Source organism: Triticum dicoccoides, chromosome 2A, assembly GCF_002162155.2.
Source record: "Triticum dicoccoides isolate Atlit2015 ecotype Zavitan chromosome 2A, WEW_v2.0, whole genome shotgun sequence".
NCBI lineage: Eukaryota > Viridiplantae > Streptophyta > Magnoliopsida > Poales > Poaceae > Triticum > Triticum dicoccoides.
The window spans coordinates 4,233,771-4,258,454 of record NC_041382.1 but is presented as its reverse complement, the minus strand read 5'-3'; the positions used below and the strand labels follow the sequence as shown (position 1 = coordinate 4,258,454).

The 24,684-nt window shown below is 41.5% G+C and overlaps 1 protein-coding gene across 1 annotated transcript; it reads left to right on the top strand.

The window, feature by feature from the left end:
• The first annotated feature begins 4,022 nt into the window (after positions 1 to 4,022).
• LOC119352674 (ABC transporter B family member 4-like) lies at positions 4,023 to 20,999 on the top strand. The gene is made up of 12 exons (XM_037619254.1): positions 4,023 to 4,303; positions 15,244 to 15,298; positions 15,658 to 15,833; positions 15,942 to 16,163; positions 16,258 to 16,496; positions 16,578 to 17,103; positions 17,182 to 17,455; positions 17,541 to 18,171; positions 18,266 to 18,494; positions 19,360 to 19,626; positions 19,760 to 20,023; positions 20,112 to 20,999. Exons 1-12 carry the CDS (start codon positions 4,064 to 4,066, stop codon positions 20,763 to 20,765), a joined length of 3,777 nt encoding a protein of 1,258 aa, XP_037475151.1. The 5' UTR covers positions 4,023 to 4,063; the 3' UTR covers positions 20,766 to 20,999.
• Positions 21,000 to 24,684: the final 3,685 nt, after the last annotated feature.

Genomic DNA, 24,684 nt, shown 5'->3' with positions numbered 1-24,684 from the left:
TACAGGACCGAAAGGAAAAAAGCGCGGGTCTACAGGAGGAGCTCGCGATCAGGGGCGTCGTAGCGGCGGCTCCAAAGCAGCAGATCGTCCGCCGTCCTGGAAAGGATGTCGCAGGCATGGCAGTCGATGCCGTTGAACGTGGCGTTGTTCCGGGCTTTCCAAATATGCCAAAGCAGCACAAGGAGCCCGTCCTTCCAAGGCGCAACCGAGGTCAAGGCTCCCGGGAGCGAGGAGAGAACCCCGTCAATCGAGTGGAAGGGGCCCAACCCAAGACGATCCCAGGTGGAGACCGCGCGACCGCACGAGGTGAAGATATGCACAGTAGTCTCCTCCGCGGAACAGGAGGCACATGCGCTAGAGGGGGCGCAGCTCTTCGCGTACAGATTTGCTCGCGTGCTGAGACGGTCACGAACCATCAAGTAAACAAAGATCTTGATCTTCCGGGGGAGATTGGAGCTCCAGATGTCGATGGAGGACTGGCAGAGCACTCCGTTTGGAGAGAGCACCCGGAACGCAGTGCGCGAGCTGAACTCGAGGTCCTCTCCCCATGCCATGAACCGGCGGTCCGGAGAGTCCATGAGCTGCAAGGCACGGATGAGAGCCTGAATCTCACCCAGCTGAGTAGCGGCGACAGAAGAGAGGCGTCTCTGGAGATGAAGTCCGTCGAGGGCGACCGCCGCCACGGAGGCGTTGGGACGCGTAGAGTGGGAGAAGAGTGTCGCGTACTCGAAGCAGAGGGCACCACCTGGGCACCATCGGTCATGCCAGAAGGAGGTGGCGCGCCCGTCCCCGAGCTCCACGCGAGTGATGGACCTGTACGTCGGGAGGCCCTGGCGGATGATGACCTCGAGGAAGGAAGGAGCCGAGGAACAGTCGCCCACGTCCCCCCTGATGTTGCCGAGGAACCAGCTCTTCCACGAGGGACAGTCAGGTTGGTGAAGCTTGTGGACGAAGTTGAGGACAAGAAGACGGAAATGAACTTTCAGAAAAAGAACAGGACGAAAATGCGCATGTAGAATTCATTCCATGACTTTTACTCCGCGTGCGAAGCAAGATATGTAGAGGATGTACCTGACCAGGGAAAGTGTAAGTACACGAGGTAAATTGACACAGAAGAAATAGAGGTCGATTTTCTCCTTGTTAATGATTCTACTCAACCGTGTGTAGAATGAATTAATGATGCTCTCTTCTTTATATATAGACTAAAAGAGTGTTTGGATAACTACCCATACCCACTAACATCAAAGTGGAAGTACTTAGTCAAATAGGAGCTGGTGGAACACTCCAACCATGGTAGGCCTTGCCAAAGGCTAAATTTACATTTGCATACTACCAACTGATCATCCAGTTGAATGTCACCTATTCAACCAGGCTTTCCTTGAAGCACACATAATGACTTCTCAATGAGAAATGCAACACAATCACTTTGCATTGGAACTTGTGGTACAAAGTCGTTGCAACCTAGAAGTATGCAAGTCATAGTCATAGACATAGACTAGTAACTAAATAGTTAGTTAAATAAAAGCTGAGAAGAAGAGGAGAAGGTTCACTAAATCCTAATTTAGAAGGAGAAAGGCGACCCGGTACACTCGCAGTCAAACTCCTTTGGATGGAGGACAATAAGACAGACATGCACACATAGAATCATTTCCACAACCTTTAACAGCGAGGCCAGTCAAGGGTCAAGAAGCGGAACACACAAAAGTAGTCAAGAAGCATACCACTATTGAAGGTAAATTTTCACATAAAATATAGGGGTGTAGTTCCACTTTATTAATATTAATGATTATAATCAACTGTATATACATGCTCTCTTATTTATATATAGGTTAAATGGGGGTCTGGATAAGTGTCCCCTCACGGCAAAATTAAATGGAGTGACTTGATCCCCCTAGGGTGCCCCTCACCAATGGGCCAAGTCACATTTTGCATACTACCATGTGATCATCTCTTTGTACTCTCAAGTTGCAGTTACATACCGGTTAATCATATATCACATGTTTGGCCGGGTTTTCTTGGAAGCACGCATATGTAAGAACTTTTCTTGGAAGCACGCATATGTAAGAACTTCTCAGTGAGAATTGCAAAGGCAGCCACTTTAATTTGGCACTTGAACGTATAAAAAACATTGCCGTAGAAGTATGCAGGTCGCTGTCGTAGACTGGTAGCTGAGTGTTCCGTCTAATTTTGAGTACAGATTCAATGTTATAAATTCTGGCATATAAGTGATAATTTGTAAGTTAAATTGACGGTTAAGTCATTGTGTGTGTCTCATAAACTGGAATGGAGGAAGTGTTTCTATAGCAGATGAGAGAGGAAGGTTATTTCGCCAAGTGAGCATATCCTATCACCCCGGTGTAAGCACTGGATAATAATTGCATTTACTATGATACTTACCTTTAAATTTGTATTGCATCTTAACCTATATCTTACAGAAAGTAAACGTTATCTGTGTTCTTATCCTACATGCACAATTCTAATATTACGACCACCTTTAGTTGAAAGGAATTTCTGTACCATTGTACGCAAGATCATAGACAATTATGATCATAGAAATTAAATGTTATATGTGTTCTTACCCATTGTACGTAACATGATCATAGACAAGCTAGTAGGATTACGCAGAACAACTAAGCGGCTAGAGTGACACATGCTAGATATGATAGAAACGGAACATCAACATACTCGACTAGACAACCTTATCCCAACAAAATTAATAAGACCATTCTGATCAGCAAAGGTTGTAAGATATATATAATGTCTATTGTAGGAATTAGAACCCTACGAACCCGTCCACATAGCTTGATCAACCGGTCCTTGCGTCGAGTAGTTTAACCTCAACGCTAGGATAACTGGGGCTTACCCAAGGGGTCGGTTTTGCTTGAACTTTCTCAGAAAGTTCATTTTTGGCGGAAGCTTCTAACGAAACTCACTTGTAAATTAAGAGGCATAATAGTCGATTGTCACCCAAAAACCGATTGTCTGCACACAAATGTCTACGTTAAATAGTTATCTTTCTGATGACTTATAAATAGGAAGAAGAGTCGTTCATCGCAATCATAATACATCAGCCTGGACAACAAGGTTAATTGTTAATTATGTACCTAGAGGAAGCCAGTCAGGATAAAATTAGAATTTTATTTCTGTTTGATAGGTCTTTCCTGATTACTATTATAATTAAGTGACAAGAGGTTAGTTCACCAACTACAGCACGTGCGTCCAGTCAGCTAACTATATATGTTCCTTATTAGTAGGAAGCTTCCGGGGACAGACATTCCACACAAACTATATATCGCCAACTTGTGGTTAAGTGACTCCCAAGGAAAGCTCATGCCCCAGAATAGTCTGACGGCCTGTGTAGACTAAGACCCTGCCATGAGTGCAAAACATTAATCCATCGTCTACCGGATTTGCTATTTCACAGCAGTTTAAGAAATTGGTTTTTTCTCGATCAGTCGATTGGGTGGCATGCCGTTAGTTATGTATTTATATTCAAATTTTTGTCAACTAATGTGCAAATGTCATGTTATGATACCTTCACACCTATAATTGTACACTTCTGGAGTTCTAAAAGAGTACACTTCTTCCCTCAAAAAAAGAAAGAGTACACTTCTTCCACTCAAAAGGAAAAAAAAAGGAGTACACTTTATTTCAACAACTATGAGGTTGTACATCATCTATAAAATACTACTCCCTCCGATCCGTAATAAGTGTCGTGATTTTAGTTCAACAGGTATTTGTTGAACTGTTAAATTAAGAATAAACGTCAATGACATTGTCGGCCCAGAAATAACACTTTTTAACACTTTTTATAATCCATTTGCGTCAGACCCTACTCTTTGGTTTTAGACTTTTAGTGGAGCGTAACTATACCCCACTCTGGCAACAGAGTGCATGCATGTGTGGTTGCAACGGTATAATAATATGCCCACTTGTATCTCCAAGCATTGGCCAGCCCAAGCATAAATACCCAGCAGATTAATCCAAACAGAGAACTTCAATTGTGAGACTCAGGCTTTAGACAAACAAAGCAGTGGGTTGGGGACGAGCTACCCCGCTAGCAATGGACACAGCAGCAGTGGCTGCCGAGGGGGAGGAGGAGAGCGTGGGGCAGCAAGAGAAGGTGTCCTTCATGGGGATGTTCCGGTACGCCGACGGCACGGACCTGCTGCTGATGCTGGTCGGCACGGTGGCCGCGCTGGCCAACGGCGTGTCGCAGCCCCTCATGACGATCATCTTCGGTGACACCCTCAACGCCTTCGGCGACGCCACCGGCGATGACGTCCTTCAGCGGGTCAACAAAGTAAGCCCCATCTGTCTAAGCTTCCATGGCAGGCTTACTACATCTGTTAATTATATCCCTTTTACAACGTACGTCCTCGTCTGTGTGTATTGCTGCGTCCGAGTTGGTATACCTCTGCAACTTGATAAATATAAGAAGTGTTTTGACTGACAATATGACAGTGTCAAAATGTTATATTTCCTAAACTTTGACTCTTTTTTTAGAAATCCGAGCCTTAGAGCTCAATCCATTACTCAAGAAGAAGAGCATTGATCAGTTAATTAGTGAAAAACTAGGCCAAAACCGAAACTTTGACTCATCTTACACTAACGCAACTCCAACCATGCATCTCTCATCTTCCTAAATTTACCTCCCTTTTAGAAGGCTGTTTGTGGGCCTTCTTTTTTGGTGCCTCTCCAACCGTCACCACTACATCCTTCCCTCATATTCCTTTTCTTCTTCTTCTCTTTTCGCATAAAGAAACAAAAAGAAGTAAGCGGCAGCACAGGGAGCTCCGAGGTCTCCGACAAGCTCTGGTGAGCCGGACGATCCAAGGAGAGCTACGGCAAACTCTAGTTGTCGATGCTAGCGCGGGGGGCAGCAGATCGAAGAAGATGGGTGGTGGTAGGAAGGCAATTTCATGGCGGTTGGAGTCTCGTGGGAGGGATGGAGAGCTCATATTCTCTCCCTAGATGTAGGGGAAATAGGGTGAAAGAGAGCCCTCCCTACAACACAAGGTGAGTATGGGAGGGTTTTAGTGGTTTTTTCTTTTGCTGAAAATCCATAAAATAGGGGTGTCATCACCAGTATAAAACTAATCATCGCACACGGTTCAAAAAAGCATATCACATACGGCTTCCTTCAGTATGTGCACAAAATTGTATCGAGTTTGGGGTCTCATTGCACACTGACCCTAACTCACATGCAATATTTAGTCAATATCCCACAATCACATGAAACAAAATCATGTGACTTGTGAACCACAGATTAAAAAGGGAGCAAAGATGAGATGGAGTGTCATAAAGACGGGTAGACAACCGACACATCGTAGATCCATCATTTTTGTGGGAATCACGGAGCCCGAGCTCACTAGGAGATGAAGGAGTTGTTGTTTGCCACTCCTTCTGCAACTTCGTCACACTAGTACTGTGACATCCACCATTGTTGCCAAGGAAACACAAAAGGTAGTCATGGAACGAGCTTGACGACCACCATAGCCAACCTCTCCTCGTCTTGGCCAAATATGGTGAAGGGGACCCTTCCTCGACTTGTGTACACGAATCTGGTGAAGTACAACTGTGGTTGTCAAGCTGACGAAGGAGGCAAGCCTCACCTGAACCATGAGTTTGTTGAAGGAGGAAGCTCTCAGGGGGTGTAGGCACACAGACGGCCATGAGGTGCGGGGCCCCGATTCCCGAGGCTTAACAGCTAGAGCTTGCCGGTGTAGCGTCGTGGCCATCGTCTTCTGCTGCCCCCATGAGGCTTGACAACTGTTGATGCTAGCGTCGAGGCAGCAGAAGATAATGGGTTTTGAGCAAGCTCTAGCTGTCGATGCTAGCGTTGTGGCCATCCAGTGTAGAGAAGATGAGGGAGCGGCGAGGGAGGGGGGCATCAGTTGATGGAGATTTGAGAGAGGGAGATGGGAGGATTAGAGGGTGATGGTACAGAGAAAGGTGAGCAAAGATGGAGGAGAGGATTACGTAAGTTGGAACCTTTTACACATGGGCTTAAAGTTTTGACCATGTGTGATATGTTATTGTCACCTGAAACCATTTTGCAATGTAGGTGTATTTGTTATGGTTCGAAATAAACAATCCTGGTTGCCTTACTCCGGCGACTTTTTGAAACCATGTGCCATAGGTGTCTTAAATGACATATTCTATGCCGGTGAACCATGTGAACTAATACTATTATATTATCAAGAAACTATTTTCATAATATCCTAATTTTGTTAATTTACAGTGGGATATATCCATGTGATAAATGATGATCAAAATTGCATATTTTATACCATATTAATATTTGAAACCCCATCTATTTAGGATCAGAGAGACCACGTGAATATCCAAATTATCATCTATTTAACATATTCTCATTGTAATATATTCACGTGATAAATAATGGTCATTGTTTCATATTTGATGCCATTCAATATCCAAACTTCATCTATCTACAGACACATGGAGTACATAAATCATGACACATACACCATGAAAAAAAACATCTTGAGGTTAATCCGATGGGCTCCCTTATGTTTAACCAATCCACAACTGATATATCTTTATAATAGCAAAATAAATCACAACCGCTATATATGACATCCTATTTGTACATAAACATTAGCATAATCATAAAATTCTACTAGACCGGACGATGTGGGCTAAATCAAAATAACGGCAAGAAACTATCATATGAGTATATGACCACTATGTAAGGAATATTTACCATCAATAATGGATCACAACGGTCCACGGGATGATAACCGGCGAGACCCGGCCTAGAATATTGTGAAATGGAGCAACATATTCCTTAGGCTCAAGGAATTCATCCTCAATCCTAACCTGGGAATTTCCTATTCAGCGCTTAAGGCGCTGAATTGTGCCCTAACGATAGAAACTGCTCACACTAGGGGCCTATTTGGTACAAAGGATTTTCACATGAAACTCCAAAGGAACCGGTTCCTATGGGAAAATTTCCTAGGTGGCATTCGGGATAGGGGAAACATGAACAGGGAACCAAAGGAATTTTTGTCCTCCAGCGCTGATTCCAGAGGAAAGTAAAAATCCACCCCAAGCTCATGTTTTGGGCGGATGACCGAGGCAAGCGCCGTGGGGAACTTGAGGAGCCTACCAATTGCACTGTGCATCTAAATAAAAAAAATACCGTTACATGCACTAGCGGTTGGAGACAAAGGCAGCAGCTGTGTATTGCAGAATAAACTATGCAACAGTCTATCCCTCACGGCAGATGCATTAGTATCATTGCACTAGTCTTCCCTTTGTATTTGGCAATGTCACCCGAACACATTTTTTCAGCCTTTCCAATATTTTCTAGATCCTGTGGTTTGCTCTGGTCATCCTTTCCCATTCCTACGATTTTACAAATTCCTATGTTTTAGGACCCTTTGTTCCGAACAGGGCCTAGAAGTAAACTGGCCGACCCATGAACAGATGGTTTTCTAGTTTTGGTACCTTTCTTGAAGGTTCCACTATTGTGGGTTTTCCAGTTTTTTAGAACCTTCTCGAAGGTTCTTCTTGGCTAATTTTTCTAGTACTCCTTTTTTCTTTCTCTTTTCTATTATTTCAAATTCATGAAAACAATTTTATGAATATATTTTCCCAATTCCTAAATATTATTCAAATTCATAATATTTTTTGAATTTATGAACATTTTCAAATTAAGGAAGATTTTCTATTTTTTGAAATCTTTAAGACTCAGTGGACTTTCTGAAAATATCTGCTTTTTTTCAATTCATTTTTTTAAAGTCAGAACATTTTTCAACTTTTTTAAGTCTTTAAAATTCATGAACGCCTTTTCAAATTTTGAAAGTATGGATTTTAACCTATGAAAGACCATATTTGTCAACTGAAAAAATGGGTTTATCCTGAACCATTAACTGCTGACGGGCCAGCAAGTGTCAAGCAGCCGAGCCGAGCCAGCGGACCAGATAATGGGCTGCGGCCCACCTAGCATCCGCACGAGAACCAGTGACGATTCAGGCGCAAGAAGGGGCGAGTCTATGTCTTGCCTTTAGCAAGGACCTGGTAGTGGGCCGACCTAGTAGTCATATGGTTTCATCACACTGACATCACACAATTGTTCAGTTTTAGTTTTCCAATTTTTTATATTAAAAAATATACAAAATATGTATATTATGTAAAATAAATAAATTAATTATTTTAAAGTGTTCACCGCACATTACAAAAACGTTCATGCAATGTCAAAAAAATTTCAAACTTTTAAAAATGTTTCTATCAATAAACAAATGTGTGATATGCTGAAATGTTATACTAAACGCTCTTATATTAGTTTAAAGAGGGAGTACTTTTTAAAGAATGTTTGTGTAGTTAAAAAAATAGTTTGGTACCATTAAAAATGTACGTTTTACATTGTAAAAAAATATCCACATGTTTCAAAAATATGTTTTGACTTCTTAAAGAAATTTGATACAATGATAAAAAATGTTCGCATATTTTGAAAATATTTTGTATCATTCGGATAAAATATCTCAAAAATGCATTTGAAAAATGTTTGACACGTATTAAAAATATATTTAGAACACACATTTGTAATAAATGTAATCATCCATGTTGAAAATATATAAAAATGCACAATGTGTATGAAAAAAGTAGACATCAAAACATGTATTTGAATATGCCAATCCGGCATTTGAAAGATCTTAAACATGTTCTTGGCGTATACAAAGAATGTACAATGTGTATGAAAAACCTAAACATGTGTTGAAAAAAAGAACAAAGAAAGATGAAAAAAACCAGAGTAAATCGGTGAAAACCGAAGAAAGAAACAAAGAAACCAAAGAAAAAAACACAAATAAAGGGAAATAAGGAAAAACAGAAGAAAACGTACAGAAACCCCAAAAAACAATCAAGTGTAGCCACAATACTGGGCCGGCTCAGCAGCGTTGCGTTGTTGGCGAGACCTATTACGAATGGCAACAGGTGAGAAATAGTATTTGCGTGCGTGAAAAGCCGATCATGCACTTTCCACCTAAATAAGGTGTATCTCACGTCAACCCTTAGCACGTCCATCGGAATGCCTAAGAGAAACTCTTAACATACCCCAAAATGGTTTTAGGGGCCCTCTACAATGATTTTAGTGGTTTTTTTAGTGTCGTGCTAGTTCAAATTATTTTCAGTACAATATTTATAATATTTGAAGATAGATAATGAAAAGAGGAGCCCCCTCACCACTATCACAAATAAACCTCATGTCCATGCGAGACCATCAAACACCATGTGGGTGTTCACCTTGTCGCTAGCCGAATCGACTACATGAGGCCGGTGAAGGTATGAGGGGTTGCACAAGTCTCGTACCGAGAATTGGCAAGCCCGACAGCAGCAACAAGGGGAGCTTGCACCAATGGAAGAATGGTGGCGCGAGGCTCCTAGATGCCGTGGGAGGGGCACGACAGGGTGGCAGAACTTAGAAGAGGGGAGGTGGCGTCTTCAAGGGGTGAAGCGGTCTGATTACCATCGTGTCGTCCTCCGCCATCTACCATTATCGGTCGTGCAAGACACCATAGCTCGCATAATAGCCGGTAGCAACGGAAATGGGTCGGCAATAGTGTACGGGAGAGTTCGCGACAGATTGATGTTGGTGAGAGGCCGCAATCCGTGGCAGCACGTCTAGGAACATAGGCGAAGCTTCATTGGCGCAAAAATAATTTGGGAGAGGGTCCTCTATATTTCCCCTCTCATTCCCTAATTATAAAGAAAAAATGATGCTCTTTCCATTTTTATTTAATCCGCATATTAGCTTTGGCCTAAGTCAAACTTTATAAAATTAGACCAACTCTATCAAACAATCTAAATTTACAACCTTAGGAAACCACCAACTCTTCCTCTCGCTCGCCCCCGCGTCGCTCCACCTGGGGCGACACGGGCGGCAAACCCTAGCCGCCGCTGGCGGCTTCCCCACCACTGCCTCTCCCCCTCGTCGCCACCAGAGGGGTCGCCGGTGCGCCGCGCGGCTGCCAAGGATGGTGGCGGCGAGGATCTGGTAGCCTCGCTCTCTCTCGAGGTGCCCTGCATCCATGGCGGCAGCCATGGCTGGTGGGCCGGTGCCTGCCTCAGCGGGCGGTGTTCGGGGTGCTGGTCGTCCTCCTCGGCCGTGGGGGCGGCGAGGGGGCGGCAGGTGGTGGCGGTGGTGCGTTGCCCCTCGGTGGCGGCCGTTTCCGATCTGTTGGCCTCTCCCCCGACATCAACGGCGCCCTCCTGCCAGATCTAGCCTATGGTGGTCTTCGGCTGCCGGTGCTGTTTGTGCTTGGAGGTTGGAGGTGGGGAGGGACACCGGAGAAATCCGAGGCCGGCTGGTCCGGCCACGACGGCGGCGACGTCCTTGGACGCCGTTCCCCTTCTTGTTGGCGTCATCAAGGTTGTTCCTTTCCCCTCCTCTTCGCCCTGCTCGTACCGGGTGAAAACCCAGATCGTTTCCGGATTGGGCGGCAGCGGCGCTGCTGGCGTCGTCACTTCTTGGGGGTGCCGTCTTTGGTGAGCTTGTGGTGGAGGTGCCATTCTGGTTGTCTGGTGGTGGTTGGTGGTGTGGCCGGAGCTCGTCGGCGGTAGTCTCCGTGTGGCAGGGTTTCACCTATTCGCTTCTTTGGTAGTTCCTGTTCATTTGTGGATGGCGGGAGCTTGGTGCTCATCTCTGCGGACTAGGTGCACCTTGGAGCTCCGGCGCGGCGTCCTCCTTCCACTGCTGCCTGGCCTTCAGCCGCCCTGCCGTGCCATTGCTTCTCCGCGTGTGCAGATTCCTTGACAGGGCAGAGCTTCTCTTAAATTTCCTTGACTTGGTATGGTGTTGGCACTCTGTTTTGGCTTCCGTGGGTAACGGCGCCGGTTCCCACCTTAGTTCTTGGGGGAGCGTCTCCATCTCTTGACGGATCGGCGCCCTTCGTGCCAGGGCGAGGGGGCTGGTGCCCCCTTTGAAGATGGAGGAGGTTGGTACCGTGGCGGCCAGAATCCTTGGAGCAGACGAGAGTGCCTCTGCACCTATTAAGCTCTTCATGCCGACAAGGTCCTGCTGAAGCTTTTGTGTGGTGGTCTGCTCATGCTGGAGGGCTTCATCGTCTTCAAGCGGATTAGGGCCTTAGTTATCATATCTTTGCTTGTTGTGCGTATGGAGCCTATTAGTTGTTGGCACAACACTTTGTATCTTTCGCTGTTCTTCTTTTTCTGTTCTCCTTGTAAGGCGTCGTTTGTAATCTCCTGGCCAGTTGATGGCTTTGTTAATTCAAAGTCGGGTTAGGTTCGAGCCTTTCTTGGGCTCGGCCAAGCCTTTCCTCTAAAAAAAACAATCTAAATTTTCACAATAACATGTGTGTGTGTGTGTGTGTGTGTGATGCAAATATATTGAATGATGATTCGAATAGTATTGATTTTCTTATTGTGGACGTAATATTTTTTTGTACAAACTTGGTCAATGTTTAGAAAATTTGATTCGAGACAAAGCTAATATGCAAAGTAGATAAAAACCGAGGGAGTATTTTTAAAAGACCCGCTAAAAGTTATAGCGATAGTGGGTATTCAAGGATTGTTAAAATGGTTTCATTCCCTATTTTGGTAGCCTTTTTAGGAGATGGAGTTTCAGATCATTCGTTCAAGGTAACCAGCTACTCTACTGTGTGGCCACCAGGCTGCAACCGATATCCAAGCAATGTTTTAAATAGTGGGCTATGCCAAATAGCGGCAGACCTCAAAATCAGCTATAGCGGAGCTATAGCGGGCTATAGCAGGCTTTAGCGGGATGTTTGTACATGAAACCATTTACGGCACCCTGCTGAAAAGGCTATAGCAAGGCTATAGCGGGGCTATAGCCAGCTATTTAAAACTATGTATCCAAGCCCCACCACATCTGAAAATGGCACCTCTACCATTCGTGGCCTCTTCGTCAGCAACAGTCTATGCCAGCCTTGTGCATTATACCCATCTCAATTCTCCATACCAAGCTCATTTAGTTTGTTCTTCTAGTTATAACAATAGCATCTTCCCAATTTTTTTATAACAATAGCATGTCATTATTTTGTGGTCGTCGTTGTCGATCACAATCACAATGTATTTTTTGCCATTATGCATATCAATTTCAACACGCATAATTTTATTTTCCAGTACTTATTTCTTCCAATCATTAACAAGTGGGACCCACACATGTATGGAGCACATGCAATTGACGAGGCACCATTATTCGCACATGGATTGTTTGACAAGTCAACCGAGTGCCTCATAGATAAAACTAGAGAATACCTCGTGCGTTGTTGCGGGAATCGATTGCAATACATTTTGAGTGATTCGATTGTATAAAACATGAATAGTTCAATTAATAATATATGAACCAAAACTAAAAACACATATTTTGCATTGTATTTGATGATGGTATAGTCAAAAAATATTTTGACTATAAGTGGCATAATATAATGGGAAACTTTCTCCCATGCACGTTGAGTGGCACTTTGATGAGGTGGCATGTGTGGTGAGGTGAGATGAGCGGATGGAATCAACTAATGATGGAAAACTTATTCTCATGCATGTTGTGGTGGGCCTTGGACGAGGCGGTATGTGTGCATGTTAAGATATAGAGGTAGTGGGGATGAACTGTTTAGGTATATAGGATACAAAGCTATATGATGAACCACTGACATTATAATCATTATGAGTCATACTTTTTTTACTATTTACTATAGGGCAATAACCCTACGTCCTTTATTACAGAAATTTTTGCCTAGACCTGTTTAAATCCGGTCCAACCAGGAGTCGAACCCAGGACCTGAGGTGCTACTAAGGTCGTTGCAACCACTGGGCTACATGCTCTTTCTCCGCAAGTTGTATTTCATGACCGTAATGTGCATATTAGAAAGTATCGTGACCATACTGTGGTTTCACCTCAACTCCGGTGACCACCAATGTATTTATCTCTAAGCCCATTTAGATTTTTCTTATAGTTGTAACAATAGCACGCTATTATGCTTGTGGTCGTGGGTTTGCATGTCATTGTCAATCACAACATGGCTTTTCTGCCATTCTACAAGCCAACTTTAGCATCAACATGTATGCCTTTCCTAAGTAAATTAGCTTCTGCGTATTGCAAGATGTAGAGGATGGAAGGTTGATCTTAAAGATATATATTCTAAAAGCAAAATTTGAAGAAAAAAAATGGAACATATGTTAGAATTTTCTCATAGCAAAAAATTGTGCCATTTATGTGCTAAACCATTATTAGCTAAATATGTCACAAATCAGTTGATCATCATAACCGCTCCTAAGCAGATCACAACTGTTAGAGCTATCTAACTGTACCTAGGAATATAATTGTTAGATCACATAACCGTACAATGCACATTCAGTGAATAATTAAACTTCATTAAAAAAAGACCAAAATTACATTATTATTTGAGTACACACATATCATTATGACGTTATAATCCAGTTCATTGCATTATCTAAATGGGTAAAATTATGTCACATTTAAGATCATAATAGTATCTGTTAAAAATATCATAATGAAAATTATGGGGTTTAAAGATATTGTAAGGAAACTCTCCTCGGTTCACATCCTAACTTGCACAAAAACAATTTTATTGAGAATATATTAAGCTGAGTGAAAATAAAGACAAGGGTGTTCGTTTGTAATATAAAATTAAGAAACAATATATGGGAAATTGCAATTTCATACATATGCCGATATGCATACTGTTAAATTGATTTGCATAATCCTAATGGTAGTCACATCTTATTTGGATAACTTAAAGATTATTTTTTTAATCATTATCACCATTGAAACTCCCTATAAATACAATACTATATTAAATGTGCACGCAACATAACTCCTTTGATAAACATTACGTATATGAAATAAGAAAGCATGCACCCAATGTTATCTAACTTTGACACGCAATATGTCTAAAATATATATAGATTCATAAGGTCACAATTATCTGATTATATTCGTCCAATTCTCTTATTAATACTATAATTTAATTATTTTTTATTATATGCATGCAAAAGTATTGATAAAAAATCCATATTAGAAATTTAGCAAGTAATAAAATGTATCTTATTTGGAATAGTGGAAGTACTATTTTTTCAACGGACAACTTGCCAATGTAGACATATCAATAATAGTACTTTCAAATAATAGCGGAAGTACTATTTTTTCAACGGACAACTTGTCAAAGTATGCTCATGTTCATTCTACAAAGCAATTTGGGAAACCTATCTAATATCATGTACTCACTCCGTCCCAAAATAAGTGTCGCTGATTTAGTACAAAGTCTATAGTTCAAAATTTATTTCCTGATATTTTGTGCTATTCATGTAGTACTGTAATTTCGTGCGATGCCACTTACAAAGGGAAACTGAATCACATATCGGACTTTAGTTTGCACATCTGAAAGAACTGTTCTTACCAGTATATCTAATTTTTTTAAAGACCTACGTGCCCTACCCCATGAAGCGATGGGGTTGGAGTACATTTCACCTTGACACCTCCCCCTTATAGATGTCACAATGCACTGATCATGCATATCACAGGCCTACATGCTAGTTTCCTGAAATAAAGATATAGTACATCATAATGTCAATCCTTGAAATTGGTTTGTGAGGTCAGTAGCCCAACAACTCGTAAAAGTTATAGTTGAAACTTTAGTGGTTCGAATGAAGAATTGCTAGTTGCCGGCTTAGCTGCCACTTGTGCGCTTCACCATGTCGGGGGTGGAGATGATTCACGCTGTCAGCTTACCATTGGAGATGATTCACACTGTCAGATTACCATCGCGAGCTAGATAAAAATAATTGATTGTTGCTTAATCAATTTTGTCCATGAATTCCAGCTTGAAGAAAACACTACAATCTCTTGTAAGAAATACACTAACTGATCCACACAATTTTGCTCCATCCTCTACATTCTACATGGATATATAAAATTTGGAGCTTGAATTTCAAAATTTCACTGATAGGTTACCTTAACGGGTAATATTCATTTGTAGTTCAAGACACTTACTCTATATTCATTTATCCATCTACAAGATCTATGCATATGTGGGATCATCGTGGATTGGTTATAATTCCAGTTCTGGAAGAATTTCTAGCCAGCTCGAAGCTTTTTAACCACATATCATCACTTATCTACATAAATAGTAATATTTATTTCTTTGCACATATACATGGTTGTCAGATGGCAAACACAGGAATGCATTATTCATCTTATTGCCATTTGTTTTTATGCAGGTGGTTCTAAAATTTGTCTACTTGGGTATCGGAACAACAATCGTCTCCTTTCTTCGTGAGCACGAGTACACTTTGTCCACCTATACATATGTGTTTCTGTCACCTGCCTTGATACTAGCTAGTTGTTGGCATGTTTGAGAAGATGGCAGTTAATGCACATGCATGCTATTTTTTTAATATGCAAGTTAGTATCATCATGCCGTGATTGCTAAAGTTCTTATCCAGGGATGATAGCTAACCTGTTGCATATAGGGAAAACAATGTTTACATGTTTTGTATTTCAACGGAATGAAATTATATTTGAAATCATGGCGGCATTTTTTCTCATGTAGCGCATTCAATATAAATATTTTGATCATATGTAAACCAAATATCTAGTGTTGATCATGCCAAACCAACTTGTTGTCTTTGCAGAGGTGTCATGTTGGACACTTACCGGTGAAAGGCAAGCGACACGCATTCGATCTCTATACCTCAAATCTGTCTTGAGACAGGATATATCATTCTTTGACCTAGAAATGACAACTGGGCAGATCGTTTCGAGAATGTCCGGTGATACTGTCCTAGTTCAGGATGCTATTGGTGAGAAGGTAAGGAATTTCTCCAAGTACAATGAATAACACGGAAGAAAAAAATTGTATTCGTTATATTCCTAATCTTATTGAAATTAACATAGACATGCACTCTAAACTCTTCAGGTTGGCAAGTTTCAATCACTTGTGGCTACTTTCGTTGGTGGTTTCATTGTAGGTTTCGTGAAAGGATGGCTTCTATCTCTTGTCATGTTGGCATCCATACCTCCAGTTGTACTTACTGGAGCAGTAGTTGCAAAACTGTTGTCCAAAATATCAAGCAGACGTCAAGCATCATACAGTGCTGCAGGTAATGTTGTCGAACAGACAATTGGCGCTATAAAAACAGTAAGTTTAGTTTACGAAACAAGTTTTGATAATTCTATTATAATTGAGTTTATGTGCACTCTCTAATTTATATGATGGCTATATATGTCAATAGGTTGTTTCTTTCAATGGGGAGAAGCAGGCCATCACAACGTACAATAAACTAATACACAAATCATACAAGACTGCTGTTGAGGAAGGACTTACTAATGGCTTTGGCATGGGCTCTGCTTTCTTTGCACTCTTCTCTAGCTATGGTTTAGCCATCTGGTATGGTGGAAAGTTGGCTCTTACAAAAGGATACACAGGAGGACAAGTCATCACAGTCATATTGGCTATCATTATTGGGGCAGGGTCAGCCTTTACTCTTACCTTGAATTAGAATTCATATCTTCCATATCACATTACCGAAAGCGATATCAATCTTTTTTGCAGGACTTTAGGTAATGCAGCCCCATGTATGACTGCCTTTGTAGAAGGACAATCAGCAGCACACCGACTGTTCACAACAATAAGGAGAAAACCAAAGATTGATCCTGATGACAATAATGGTAAGCAATTGGAAGATATGAGGGGAGAAGTTGAGCTGAAGGTTGTATATTTTAGCTACCCAGCAAGGCCTGAGCAATTGATATTTGATGGATTCTCACTTCTTGTGCCTAGTGGCACTACAATGGCTATAGTTGGGGAGAGTGGGAGCGGCAAGTCAACTGTGGTTAGTCTTGTAGAGAGATTCTATGATCCACATGATGGTGAGGTTTTAATTGACGGGATCAATATCAAGAGTTTACATCTTGATTCAATAAGAGGGAAAATTGGTCTTGTTAGCCAAGAGCCAGTGCTATTTATGACCTCAATTAAAGACAACATAACATATGGCAAGGAAGATGCAACAATTGAGGAGATCAAGAGAGCAGCTGAGCTCGCTAATGCAGCAATTTTCATCGATAAGTTGCCCAATGTGTGTGATAAAACATCATGTAATTCAGATTTCTTCCGTTTGAGCTGAGTGCTGACATTTACATTTATCTCCTACCAGGGTTATGACACAATGGTTGGCCAACGTGGTGCTCAACTTTCAGGGGGGCAAAAACAAAGAATTGCGATTGCGAGAGCAATCATTAAAAACCCCAAAATACTTTTGTTAGATGAGGCTACTAGCGCATTAGATGTGGAGTCAGAGAGGATAGTTCAGGAGGCATTGGATAGAATCATGGTGGACAGAACTACACTCGTGGTGGCACATCGTCTAACTACTGTGAGAAATGCTGATTGCATATCAGTTGTTCAACAAGGAAAGATAGTTGAACAAGGTTAGTATTTCATTTCTACCTCCCATTTTTTTACCAATAACCTATTTTCACATCTTAATTAGATTTTTCAACTTCATGCATATAGGTTCCCATGATGAATTGGTGCTAAACTTGGATGGTGCGTACTCTCAACTTGTTCTGCTACAAGAAAGTCATAAAGAGCATAAAATAGACCGCCGATTGTCTACTCCAAGGTCTAAAAGTAAAAGCTTGTCAATGAAGCGGTCGATTAGTGGTTCGATAGGCAATAGTAGTGGGCATTCTTTCACGCTCCCCTTCGGTCTACCTAGCGCAATTGAATTTCCTGGAGGAAATGAAACACATGGGCAGAATCGGGAAGAGCTGAATGGTGATGGTGAGGTCCCAAAGAAAGCTCCTATGGTACAACTAGCGCTTCTTAACAAGCCAGAGGTACCTATTCTTCTGTTAGGATCTCTAGCTGCAGCAGTCCATGGAGTGCTTTTCCCAGTGTTTGGTTTAATACTTTCGGGTGCCATTAAAGCTTTCTATGAGCAACCAGATAAACTCAGAAAGGATACTAGTTTTTGGGGTCTGATGTGTGTTGTCATGGGTATCATATCAATAATCTCAATACCAGTAGAGTTCTCCTTGTTTGGACTAGCTGGTGGCAAGCTTATAGAACGCATCCGAGCTTTGTCATTTCAAAGCATTGTGCATCAAGAAGTTGCTTGGTTTGATGATCCGAGAAATTCCAGGTGTGTTACATATTTTCTCTTGGTTTGTTCTTCTATATATTATATGAACTTTACTCTGAGGCACTATACATAATCGCTAAATTATGTCTTATAGCGGAGCACTTGGTGCAAGACTGTCAATTGATTCTTCGAATGTCCGACGTTTAGTGGGAGATAACTTGTCTTTAATGGTTCAGATTATCTCAAATCTAGTCACCGGAGTTGTCATTGCTATCATTGCTGACTGGAAGCTTGCTTTGATTATCATATGTGTGATTCCACTTACTGGTATTCAAGGTTATGCCAATGTGAAGTTCTTGAATGGTTTCAGTCAAGATGCTAAGGTAATTCACTAAACAAAGTTGTTGGGATGTTCCTCAAGTTATATGACATTTTGAGAATAATGCCCTAAAACTAGATGCTACACCCTATAGTTAGATATATTTTTTCTTTGGGCATAGGCGTTGTATCCAAAATACATAATTTACCACTAATTTCACTATTATAGGCATAAAAAGTGAAGAAACTATACACTTTGGAAATTCCTTGTAAGAAAAAATATGCATATCATTTAGCTAAAATAAATTTAAAGATATTAGTTGCCAATGTTCCAAAACTTGCTCCAAAAAAATGACTTTTGGGGATCCGGAGCGAGTAATGATGCAGTTCATGCATAGCTTGTACTGTCAATCTAGAACTACTAGCTCATTACCCATGCTTTTGATGGATTATTTTCAGTCAGGGTCCTCGGCTTGCCCATATTCATATATCTCACACGTTATTGTGTACATCTGAGTTCCTTCTTGGCCAGTGTCACGACGTAGTGTTCTTGCTCTCCTTAAAACATTACACCATGTCCTCAACCATAGTCACATACTGTCATTGTTCTATCTCACATCTGGTATGATCTATATCCGGTATAAATTTTGAAGGAGGCAGCGAACTTATTTTTTTTATGTGAGGAGCTTCGTTGTGATTAATTATTTGTTAGAGATTTTTACCAAGGTGAAAAAGGAAAGAGGAATAGGTGGAAGAACTATAGGCAGCTCCATTTATATAACAGTAAAGAAAACAAAAACAATCTGATTAAATTTACGAAGTGCGGTCATTTTTTTTACTTCATCAAGCATAGTAAGAATCGACACTTTAGGTAACTGTTTTTCATTTTCTTACCACCTTTTGAGTTTGTGATAATGGATTTCCCATCAGATGATGAATGAAGATGCGAGTCAAGTGGCCACAGATGCAGTTAGTAGTATAAGGACTGTAGCTTCTTTTTGTTCTGAAAAAAGAATTACAAGAATATATGAGCAGAAATGTGAGGCCTCAAAGAATCAAGGATTCAAAACAGGAATAGCCGGGGGCATTGGATTTGGTTTTTCATTCCTGATGTTGTACCTTACATACGCTCTTTGTTTCTATGTTGGAGGGCAATTCGTGCGCCATGGAAAATCAAATTTTGGTGATGTTTTTGAGGTACACATATGCACTATTTCAGCAGTAAAGTTTCTCGTTGCGGATCCTCTTCTTAGTATTTTTTTTAATCTTAATCCCTCCATGATTAACCACTTTCATGAGGTCATTTCACATAGTAAGGCATACTTTGCAGGTTTTCTTCGCACTGATGTTAGCAACTTTGGGAGTATCTCAAACAAGTGCAATGGCATCCGATTCAAAAAAAGCAAAGGATTCAGCTATCTCCGTATTTGCTTTGCTGGACCGGAAGTCTGAAATCGACTCAAGTAGCAATGAGGGCTTGACTTTAGACGAGCTCAAGGGCAACATCGATTTTCGACATGTCAGCTTCAACTACCCAACACGCCCAGATGTTGTGATATTTAACAACTTTACCCTGCACATTCCCTATGGAAAGGTTAGCCTACTTCTCGTATACTCATCACATTATTATATCTTTTACAATCATGTACTTGGTGTCTTATGTTTGTTATGGTCCTATATAGACTATTGCACTCGTTGGAGAGAGTGGTTGTGGCAAGTCAACTGTAATCTCTCTGTTGGAGAGATTCTACAATCCTGATTCAGGTACCATTTTATTGGATGGAGTGGAAATCAAGAGCTTGAACATCAATTGGTTGAGGAAGCAAACTGGACTAGTGAGCCAAGAGCCTGTACTGTTCAATGACACAATCCGTGCCAACATAGCCTATGGAAAGGACGGGGAAGTCAGTGAGGAGGAGGTCATTGCAGCGGCGAAGGCATCCAATGCGCACGAGTTCATATCAAGCCTTCCTCAAGGATATGAAACCTCTGTTGGGGAGAGAGGGATACAACTATCTGGTGGCCAGAAGCAGCGGGTGGCTATCGCAAGGGCCATACTGAAAGACCCGAAGATACTGCTGCTCGACGAGGCGACCAGCGCCTTGGATGCTGAATCTGAGCGGATCGTGCAGCATGCCTTGGATCATGTGATGGTCGGCAGGACCACGGTTGCCGTGGCGCACCGCCTCTCGACGATCAAAGGCGCCGATATCATTGCAGTCCTCAAGGATGGTGCGATTGTGGAGAAAGGGGGGCACGAGTCCCTGATGAACATCAAAGATGGAGTGTACGCTTCACTTGTTGAACTTCGTTCGGCTCACCATGAAAATGCCTAGGATGAGCATGGTCATTTCCTATCTGTACACACGTGGTACACCGCGCCCAGTTTGCTGTATCTAGCTGTCTAAGTCTATTTGATGTAAGGTTGCTCGCATTTACAAGGAGAGATTCTGCTTCTGCTTTAGATTTTGATTCTGGTTCTCAAACGTACATTTCCTGCTATGTGTAGAGCAGTGTAGTTTTGTGCTGTAATACTTATATAAATAATTAAAGATCGCCCCTTCAGGAGTTATTGTGTGGAGATGTCTGTAGCTCTTGTTTTTCTGGCTAAAATCTATCTACAGTTGAGGAATTGATCTTACATACAGTGCAAGCAAATGCGTAAGGAAATGTCAGGAATCAATACTTGCCAGCGAACCAGCAGTGAGCAATGTCACCATATCGAAGAGGATTCAGAGGCTCGGTGACTCCCAACAGCCGCCGGTATGGAGGTGTGCTCGGCCCCCGACGCTGTGGCCGGCCGGTGTCCGGGAAACCGTTGACCACAAATTTTTCTTTAGCGGTAAAACCAAGTTTTATTCAGTAAAAACCACAGTGTGTGGGATATAACTCTGGTCATGGGTGACATCCCATGCCTAATGAGAGTGCGAACTTGGCTAATCTATGTGCCTCAACATTAACGGCACGGCCTTCAAAAGTAAAAATACAATTAAAGGAAATAGCTACACTATTGATCTCGGTGATGATGGGGCCATTAGTGCCCCGGCCCCAGTTGTTGATAGCTCCAACTACCCACTTAGAATCTGATGCAACAACTAGATTGTGGATGTTAAGACCTTGTGCCAACGCGAGCGCCTCCCTGCATGCTATGGTTTCCAGAATATCAGGGTCATCAACTCCCCCGATGACAAGGACTGAGCTACCAAAAAAGTTGCCACTGCATCTCTGCATACAGCAGCCACAGAGGCCCCAAGTCCCTTGCGACAAGCAACATCGACATGATTTTTTGCATAGCCTTGTGGCGGTGCTTTTGGGCGTTGGGCGCTTGCGTTAGTTGTAGGAGCAGCTCGCTGGTTCAACGCCGGAGTAGGTGAAGACAACATATTTAGCTCCTGGAGATATCTGTTGATGAATCCATTGATAGTCTGGGGCTTTCGAATAACCCCTCGTGAATAGCTTTCCGTCGTGCTGCCCAATTAGACCACAGAGTAACCGCTAGCTTCACAAAAAGTTCATGCGATAATGAACTCATGAGGGTAAATAACAACTGTTTTGCATTTGGTTCGGTAATAGTTGCTAGGGTTTGCGCCAGTTCGTCATCCACTAGAGCCCAAGTACATCTTGACATAGTACATTCCAAGAGGGAATGTCTCCATGAATCTGGAGAACCGCACATACCACATGCTATAGAATCTGACATATGCCGGTGTGCTCTTACATCGTTGGTTGGTATGGATTGTGTTGAGAATCTCCAGAGGAATATACGGACCTTCCCTGGCACTTCCGTCTTCCATAGCCTTTTCCATCCCCCTTCTCCTATTGCCGAGCTGGAGGGGCCGGCCCTGTTCTCTAGCCACGTTTCTCTTCTCTGTCGTGTACTCACAAGCATGCGATATGCAGATTTAACGGAGAATATACCGTTCTTTTCATGACCCCAACTCCAGAAATCATCAACATTCTTCATGCACAAAGAAATATCAAGTATAACTTCCGCATTCATGGGCATAAAAGTCGCTAGAACCCTCTGTCTTTCCCATGTTGCGGAGGTCGCGTCTATCAGCTCCGAAGCAAGAGTCGGTGCGTTAGCCGGACCTGGCGCGTACCCCCTCCAGCTAAGTACGTACACATTTTCAGCGGACCCAAGTATCTCCTTTCCAGTTGTTTTTTTCTTTTCTCCTTTCAGTTTTTCTCTGCTTTACTCAATTTCCTCATTTCCTTTCTTTTTAAATATTTTTCTTATTAGTTTTTTCTTTTCCTTTTCCATTTCATTTTTCTTCCTTTTTTTCATTTTGAATTTTGTGAACATCTTTTTCAAATTCATCAACTTTTTTTAATTGACAAACAATTTTGAATCGGCGAATAGTTTTTGAACTTTGGGAACAATTTTTGAAATTCATCGACATTATTTGTTTGATGAACATTTTTGTGAAATGCATGATTTTTTTTCAAAATCAATGAACATTTTTCGAATTGATGGACATGTATTGTAATTCACAATTGTTTTTTATTTTTGTGTGATTTTTTAAAAATTCATGAACATTTTGAATTCGTGAATATTTTTTCAAAACCACAAAAAATATATCAATATATTTTTTTGAAAATTATGGGAAAATTTCAAGGATTTTTTTGATTTATTGAACATTTTTTTCAAAATTCACAATGTTTTTGAAATTTGGATTTTTTTCAAATCAATATTATTTTAAAGAGAAAAACAAATACAAAAAAGAAAATACAAAATAAAAAAAACTAATGGAAAACAGGACGCGTCCCGCCCCGCGCATGGGCCGGCACAAAAGGGACAGGTGGGGGAAGGGGGTGTGCCCTGGCTGATTGCCAGCACATAGCGAACCGATAGGAGCTCCCCCATGTGTATGGGTTTCTGCGGCCTAGATTCGATTGGATTACATGATTCTCTTCTCCATGGACACTTGGGCTATACCATGGCCCATTGGCTTCTCCTCGCACAAACCCTACCAAATAAAATGTTGATTCTACGAGATGAAATAACTGAGCTAGATCAGAAAAAGGTAGAGCAGGTAAAAATAAGAAAATCTTATTTAATAGGGTTCATATTAATAACAAGTTATAAATCACGACCGAGTCCCTTTTCAAAACCTGCTGCACTTGTGCTGCAGCTATACCTCGTCCCCTCCGAGACGGTTATAGATCTTGCCGCCGGCAGTCGCCACAAATGGGCTGACCTATCAAACGAGTACTTAGTTAGCATGCATGCTTGCTCAGTCGCTATAGGAACGCTTGTCATGGTTGCTATACGTTGAATTTTTCTCTTCTTACTGTTAACTGACCTGGAACGTTGCGGGTTTCTTGTATGTTTTTAGTTTTCTTTTGATTTCTTTTCGGTTGAATGTCTTTCTTTAATCAATATATTATTTGCATTTTTGTTTCTGTAACTTCTATTCTAAATGTTACCATTTACGTTGAACATTTTTCTTTAATAGCGCAAACATTTTATAAAAACTTGTGAAACATTTATGATGTGTCACGAACATTTTAATAAAATGTCAAGAACTCTTTGAATGCTACAAACCATTTTACAAACTTATGTAACAAATTTTTTTACAATGTATATACCTTTAGAAAAATGTCATGAACATATGTTGTAACAAGTGAACATTTAATTAGTGTGATGGACAATTTTTTACTGATCTAAATGTGTTTTACGAGCCACGAGAACAATTTTTTTACATTACATGAACATTTAATGTAAAGTAATTTCTGAAATATATATTTGCATTTTTAAAACAAAAAATAAGCTTTAAAATAAATGTTGGCATTATTTCAGTGACACACACATTGACTGTGCTAAACGATAAAATAGTCTATGTAAAAGCAAAACAATAGGAAAGAACAAAAACGACAAATGAACACTGTGCGTGCTCCATGTTATGGGTCTGGCCCATGCGCCGGTGCCGTAGTGGTGAGCGAGTCGTACAGTTCGCAACGAGCGAGTTATACACGTTCTGGAAATCTGCAAAACTCATATGCACGTGCAGTGCGCTGTCGTTCGATAGTGTACCTAGGCCTTGCCCGTCCCTCCGATAATTGTTGTACACATCTTGGTCTTGACCTTTTTTTTTTTTGAAAATTCACGTGGAAGTTTAAAGAAGAACTGCTTGGAGGTGCTAGCCCAGGCCCAACTTATATCCCCTGGGCCGAAGAAGGTAATGGAGATCAAGCCTGAAGGGTCCAAACTATATATTTTCTCTATTCTTCTTTCTTTTTGTTTCTCGTCTA